This window comes from Oncorhynchus nerka, linkage group LG15, assembly GCF_034236695.1.
Source record: "Oncorhynchus nerka isolate Pitt River linkage group LG15, Oner_Uvic_2.0, whole genome shotgun sequence".
Taxonomy (NCBI): Eukaryota; Metazoa; Chordata; class Actinopteri; order Salmoniformes; family Salmonidae; genus Oncorhynchus; species Oncorhynchus nerka.
The window spans coordinates 4,882,872-4,890,473 of record NC_088410.1 but is presented as its reverse complement, the minus strand read 5'-3'; the positions used below and the strand labels follow the sequence as shown (position 1 = coordinate 4,890,473).

The window sequence follows — 7,602 nt, the reverse complement described above, 5'->3', positions numbered from 1 at the left end:
GATGCAGAGAGAGAAGAAGAAGAAGATCAGGTTGTTGATGCAGAGAGAGAAGAAGAAGAAGAAGATCAGGTTGTTGATGCAGAGAGAGAAGAAGAGTTGATGCAAGAAGATCAGGTTGTTGATGCAGAGAGAGAGAGAAGAAGAAGAAGATCAGGTTGTTGATGCAGAGAGAGAAGAAGAAGAAGAAGATCAGGTTGTTGATGCAGAGAGAGAAGAAGAAGAAGATCAGGTTGTTGATGCAGAGAGAGAGAAGAAGAAGAAGATCAGGTTGTTGATGCAGAGAGAGAAGAAGAAGAAGATCAGGTTGTTGATGCAGAGAGAGAGAGAAGAAGAAGATCAGGTTGTTGATGCAGAGAGAAAGAAGAAGATCAGGTTGTTGATGCAGAGAGAGAGAAGAAGAAGAAGATCAGGTTGTTGATGCAGAGAGAGAAAGAAGAAGATCAGGTTGTTGATGCAGAGAGAGAAGAAGAAGAAGATCAGGTTGTTGATGCAGAGAGAGAGAGAAGAAGAAGATCAGGTTGTTGATGCAGAGAGAGAGAGAAGAAGAAGATCAGGTTGTTGATGCGGAGAGAGAAGAAGAAGAAGAAGATCAGGTTGTTGATGCAGAGAGAGAGAAGAAGAAGAAGAAGATCAGGTTGTTGATGCAGAGAGAGAGAAGAAGAAGAAGAAGATCAGGTTGTTGATGCAGAGAGAGAGAAGAAGAAGAAGAAGATCAGGTTGTTGATGCAGAGAGAGAAGAAGAAGATCAGGTTGTTGATGCAGAGAGAGAAGAAGAAGAAGATCAGGTTGTTGATGCAGAGAGAGAAGAAGAAGAAGAAGATCAGGTTGTTGATGCGGAGAGAGAGAAGAAGAAGAAGATCAGGTTGTTGATGCAGAGAGAGAGAAGAAGAAGAAGAAGATCAGGTTGTTGATGCAGAGAGAGAGAAGAAGAAGAAGAAGATCAGGTTGTTGATGCAGAGAGAGAAGAAGAAGAAGATCAGGGTTGAAGGATATCAAGGATAGAAGATCTGGGCAAACAAATGAAGGACAAGAAGATGACTACTGGCCGAATACTCGTGGCAGTTCGGGCCGGGGTGTCATATTGTTGTCCTTCCTTCATCCAGGTGATTCTGTTTTTTGGGGGTTTCACCACCGGTACCTTTCTAATACAAGAGTAGATTAGAAAGATTAGGGAGATTAGAAACGGTCTTTAGGCTTTAGAAAGACAAGTTGAACTAATTAACAACAATAGGAGTACAGCAAATGTTAACCAGCTTTCATTAAAAGTTGTTTGTGTTCTGGTCTTTGTGCAGCTGCAGGATCAATATTCACCTTTATAATATGGGATGAAGCCTGAGCTGGAATGTGAAGCTAACTGAAGCTGGCTAGCTTGAGAAAACCCTGACTAGTTCTCTCTAGTGTCGTAGTATACCCCTCAGAACCCCAAAGATAAGCTTGTGATTGTAAAAAAACACTGTATAGTCAAAAAAACATCCATGTTTAGTATTCAACTAAATACTTTTTTTTGTCTTTGGCAGGAGCGAGACCAGACTCTCACTCAGACAGAGGAAAGAGTACTTCAGGGCAACCAGACCCAAAGATGGCCAAACCAGTGAGACCACACCACTGCTCCCATTGTGGAAAGAGTTTTATTAATTTAAGGAGTCTAAAAGTTCATCAAAGAGTACATACAGGAGAAAAGCCTTACCACTGCTCACAGTGTGGAAAGAGTTTTACTCAGTTAGGGAATCTGAAAATGCATGAGCGAATACATACAGGAGAGAAGCCTTTCCACTGCTCCCTGTGTGGAAAGAGTTTTACCCAGTTAGCTGCCCTGAAAATACATGAGAGGACGCACACAGGAGAGAAGCATTTTCACTGCACCCTGTGTGGAAAGAGTTTTACCCGGTTAGGGTCCCTGAAAACGCATGAGCAAATACACACTGGAGAGAAGCCTTTCCACTGCTCCCTGTGTGGAAAGTATTTTACCCAGTTAGGGGCCCTGAAAAAACACGAAAGGACACATACAAGAGAGAATCATTTCCACTGCTCCCTGTGCGGAAAGACTTTTATCCAGTTAGGGTCCATGAAAACGCATGAGAGGACACACACTGGAGAGAAGCCATATCGCTGCTCCCAGTGTCAAAATACCTTTTCCGCATTAAGGGACCTGAAATCACATGAAAGAACCCACTTAGTAGAGAGGCAGAGGCCGTTCCAATGCTCTCAGTGTGGAAAGAGATTCATCCAGTCATCACATCTGAAAGATCACATGACAACACACACAGGAGAAAAACCGTTCCAATGCTCTCAGTGTGGAAAGGGTTTTACCAGGTTAAGCACACTAAAAACACACAAGAGTACACACAGGAGATCAGCATTTCCAATGCTCTCAGTGTGGAAAGGGTTTTTACCAGGTTAAGCACACTAAAAACACACAAGAGTACACACAGGAGATCGGCATTTCCAATGCTCCCAGTGTGAAAAGAAACGGTTAGAAAATGCATCCATTAACAATAGTTAGGGAACCTGCAAGACCACGACGGAACACACACCGGGAAGATGCCGTACCACTGCTCCCAGTGTGGAAAGAGATTTATACGTAGTTAGGGAACCTGCAAGACCACGACGGAACACACACAGGGAAGATGCCGTACCACTGCTCCCAGTGTGGAAAGAGATTTATACGTAGTTAGGGAACCTGCAAGACCACGACGGAACACACACAGGGAAGATGCCGTATCACTGCTCCCAGTGTGGAAAGAGATTTTTCACATCTCATAACACAGTGCTCCCACACTTTTTGGGGGTGGGGGACTGAGAATGTGTTTTCCTGGGTTGGATCGGTCATGAAAATCTGGGAAAAGTCATGAATTTTTTGTTGTTGTGTTTTCCAAAAAAGTGTTTTCAAAAAGTCAATGGAAATGAATTGAACTTCTGTTAGCCATTTATTTAGGCATAGTTTGTAAATTTCTGTTAGCCATTTATTTAGGCATAGTTTGTAAATATTTTATTAATCACATACAAATCACCATATCAACCAGGATCAGAATGTTTTAATGTTGTGTGACCGCATCACCTGCAGTAGCACTGTGGAGTGGGCCTCAAGGGGAGAGAGACAGTAGCACTGTGGAGTGGGCCTCAAGGGGAGAGAGACAGTAGCACTGTGGAGTGGGCCTCAAGGGGAGAGAGACAGTAGCACTGTGGAGTGGGCCTCAAGGGGAGAGAGACAGTAGCACTGTGGAGTGGGCCTCAAGGGGAGAGAGACAGTAGCACTGTGGGTGGGCCTCAAGGGAGAGAGACAGTAGCACTGTGGAGTGGGCCTCAAGGGGAGAGAGACAGTAGCACTGTGGAGTGGGCCTCAAGGGGAGAGAGACAGTAGCACTGTGGAGTGGGCCTCAAGGGGAGGGAGACAGTAGCACTGTGGAGTGGGCCTCAAGGGGAGAGAGACAGTAGCACTGTTTAGCTGTGGAGTGGGCCTCAAGGGAGAGAGACAGTAGCACTGTGGATTCATCTAGGGGAGTTTAGGCACTGTTCAGTGGGCCTCAAGGGGAGAGAGACAGTAGCACTGTGGAGTGGGCCTCAAGGGGAGAGAGACAGTAGCACTGTGGAGCTAACTGTTTAGTGGGCCTCAAGGGGAGAGAGACAGTAGCACTGTTTAGTGGACCTCAAGGGAGAGAGACAGTAGCACTGTGGATTGGGCCTCAAGTGGAGAGAGACAGTAGCACTGTGGAGTGGGCCTCAAGTGCTGTTAGCATTTATTCATGCTAGTTAACTGTTTAGCTGTTATTATTTATTCACGCTAGTTGTTTAGTTGTTAGCATTTATTCATACTAGGTAACTGTTTAGCTGTTAGCATTTATTCATGCTAGTTGTTTAGCTGTTAGCATTTATTCATGCTAGTTAACTGTTTAGCTGTTAGCATTTATTCATGCTAGTTAACTGTTTAGCTGTTAGCATTTATTCATGCTAACTGTTTAGCTGTTAGCATTTATTCATGCTAGTTAACTGTTTAGCTGTTAGCATTTATTCATGCTAGTTAACTGTTTAGCTGTTAGCATTTATTCATGCTAGTTAACTGTTTAGCTGTTAGCATTTATTCATGCTAGTTGTTTAGCTGTTAGCATTTATTCATGCTAGTTAACTGTTTAGCTGTTAGCATTTATTCATGCTAGTTAACTGTTTAGCTGTTAGCATTTATTCATGCTAGTTAACTGTTTAGCTGTTAGCATTTATTCATGCTAGTTGTTTAGCTGTTAGCATTTATTCATGCTAGTTAACTGTTTAGCTGTTAGCATTTATTCATGCTAGTTAACTGTTTAGCTGTTAGCATTTATTCATGCTAGTTAACTGTTTAGCTGTTAGCATTTATTCATGCTAGTTAACTGTTTAGCTGTTAGCATTTAATCATGTTTTCGTCATGTCCCAAAAACTTTCCACCGACACTTGCAGGTTAAGGCCATGCAAAGTTTATTCACTTTTTTTGGACAATTCATTTAAACTGTTTTCTTTTTGTTTTGTTTTTTTGCAAACAAATGATTCACTTCGCCATTTGTATTAGTTAGGATTCTGGTGAATCAAAATAATCAATTGTGAATCACGAGGACAAAACCCACCGTAATTATCTATTATCTAATTCTTCAATCTCCAATAAATGTTATTCATCTGATATATTTATTAACGTCTGTGTTTCTTCCTCCAATATGATAATGAGGTAATGAGGTGGTGTCAAGCCAATGTCTGTCTGTGTGTCTGTGGTAACTAACACACCAATATGATAATGAGGTGGTGTCAAGCCAATGTCTGTCTGTCTGTGGTAACTAACACACCAATATGATAATGAGTTGGTGTCAAGCCAATGTCTGTCTGTGTGTCTGTGGTAACTAACACACCAATATGATAATGAGTTGGTGTCAAGCCAATGTCTGTCTGTCTGTGGTAACTAACACACCAATATGATAATGAGATGGTGTCAAGCCAATGTCTGTCTGTGTGTCTGTGGTAACTAACACACCAATATGATAATGAGATTTGGTCAAGCCAGATAATGAGGTGTTGTCAACAAATAGACCAAATGTCTGTCTGTGTGTCTGTGGTAACTAACACACCAATATGATAATGAGGTGGTGTCAAGCCAATGTCTGTCTGTCTGTGGTAACTAACACACCAATATGATAATGAGTTGGTGTCAAGCCAATGTCTGTCTGTCTGTGGTAACTAACACACCAATATGATAATGAGATGGTGTCAAGCCAATGTCTGTCTGTGTGTCTGTGGTAACTAACACACCAATATGATAATGAGGTAATGAGGTGGTGTCAAGCCAATGTCTGTCTGTGTGTCTGTGGTAACTAACACACCAATATGATAATGAGGTGGTGTCAAGCCAATGTCTGTCTGTGTGTCTGTGGTAACTAACACACCAATATGATAATGAGGTGGTGTCAAGCCAATGTCTGTCTGTGTGTCTGTGGTAACTAACACACCAATATGATAATGAGGTGGTGTCAAGCCAATGTCTGTGTGTCTGTGGTAACTAACACACCATTGGTTGATCAATGTCACACTGCGCTTTGCTCAATAGTAGAATTGCTAGTCAAAATAAAAGTCCCTTTGCCTTCAAAATAAAAGTCCCTGGAGAGCATTTGAAACAGAAGCAAACAGATTCATATAGGCTGAACAATGCATAGTGGAATCACTCCAGATTTGGACCAGATTATGTTTGGAATGTTGTATAAATACAACAAAAGACAATAATTTGTTAATTTACTCCCCAAAAATGTAATCAGATGACATCGCACTGTGGATGTATTAGACTTCATAGAACATTGTTCAGCCTTGGATCTGAGAGGCCCATGATAGAACATTGTTCAGCCTATGGATCTGAGAGGCCCATGATAGAACATTGTTCAGCCTATGGATCTGAGAGGCCCATGATAGAACATTGTTCAGCCTTGGATCTGAGAGGCCCATGATAGAACATTGTTCAGCCTATGGATCTGAGAGGCCCATGATAGAACATTGTTCAGCCTATGGATCTGAGAGGCCCATGATAGAACATTGTACAGCCTATGGATCTGAGAGGCCCATGATAGAACATTGTTCAGCCTATGGATCTGAGAGGCCCATGATAGAACATTGTTCAGCCTATGGATCTGAGAGGCCCATGATAGAACATTGTTCAGCCTATGGATCTGAGAGGCCCATAATAGAACATTGTTCAGCCTATGGATCTGAGAGGCCCATAATAGAACATTGTTCAGCCTTGGATCTGAGAGGCCCATGAAATGTTCACAACTGAGTTGATTTCCCACAGTCAAAGTCCTGAGAGCTACAGAATGCTAATAGTTGCGTGAACTAGAGGACGACCGATTATGATTTTTCACCGGAGATAAGCATGGACCAAAATAGCCGATGCCAGACCGATTATTGGAGGAAGCCAAAATAGCCGATGCCAATTAACAGAATGGACAGTACCACTGATTAAAAAATAAAATGGAACTTTTTTTTTAGAATGGATTTGTAATAATGAACAGAATTCAGTCATGTGTAACAGAATGGACAGTACACACTGGAGAGAAGCATGTAACAGAATGGACAGTACACACTGGAGAGAAGCATGTAACAGAATGGACAGTACACACTGGAGAGAAGCATGTAACAGAATGGACAGTACACACTGGAGAGAAGCATGTAACAGAATGGACAGTACACACTGGAGAGAAGCATGTAACAGAATGGACAGTACACACTGGAGAGAAGCATGTAACAGAATGGACAGTACACACTGGAGAGAAGCATGTAACAGAATGGACAGTACACACTGGAGAGAAGCATGTAACAGAATGGACAGTACACACTGGAGAGAAGCATGTAACAGAATGGACAGTACACACTGGAGAGAAGCATGTAACAGAATGGACAGTACACACTGGAGAGAAGCATGTAACAGAATGGACAGTACACACTGGAGAGAAGCATGTAACAGAATGGACAGTACACACTGGAGAGAAGCATGTAACAGAATGGACAGTACACACTGGAGAGAAGCATGTAACAGAATGGACAGTACACACTGGAGAGAAGCATGTAACAGAATGGACAGTACACACTGGAGAGAAGCATGTAACAGAATGGACAGTACACACTGGAGAGAAGCATGTAACAGAATGGACAGTACACACTGGAGAGAAGCATGTAACAGAATGGACAGTACACACTGGAGAGAAGCATGTAACAGAATGGACAGTACACACTGGAGAGAAGCATGTAACAGAATGGACAGTACACACTGGAGAGAAGCATGTAACAGAATGGACAGTAACAGAGAAGCATGTAACAGAATGGACAGTACACACTGGAGAGAAGCATGTAACAGAATGGACAGTAACACTGGAGAAAGCATGTAACAGAATGGACAGTACACACTGGAGAGAAGCATGTAACAGAATGGACAGTACACACTGGAGAGAAGCATGTAACAGAATGGACAGTACACACTGGAGAGAAGCATGTAACAGAATGGACAGTACACACTGGAGAGAAGCATGTAAGAATGGACAGAATGGAGAAGCATGTAACAGAATGGACACTGGAGAGAAGCATGTAACAGAATGGACAGTA

At 42.4% G+C, this 7,602-nt stretch overlaps 1 protein-coding gene across 1 annotated transcript; it reads left to right on the top strand.

The window, feature by feature from the left end:
• Window positions 1-602: 602 nt before the first annotated feature.
• On the top strand, window positions 603-3,214 carry LOC135560367 (gastrula zinc finger protein XlCGF17.1-like). The gene is made up of 2 exons (XM_065002261.1): window positions 603-1,103; window positions 1,518-3,214. The coding sequence occupies exon 2, from the start codon at window positions 1,580-1,582 to the stop codon at window positions 2,399-2,401; it is 822 nt and encodes a 273-aa protein (XP_064858333.1). The 5' UTR covers window positions 603-1,103; window positions 1,518-1,579; the 3' UTR covers window positions 2,402-3,214.
• Window positions 3,215-7,602: the final 4,388 nt, after the last annotated feature.

What these genes read in the sequence shown, in the direction of transcription:
- LOC135560367 (XM_065002261.1), top strand. Translation starts at nt 1,580, where the DNA reads ATGGCCAAACCAGTGAGACCACACCACTGCTCCCATTGTGGAAAGAGT.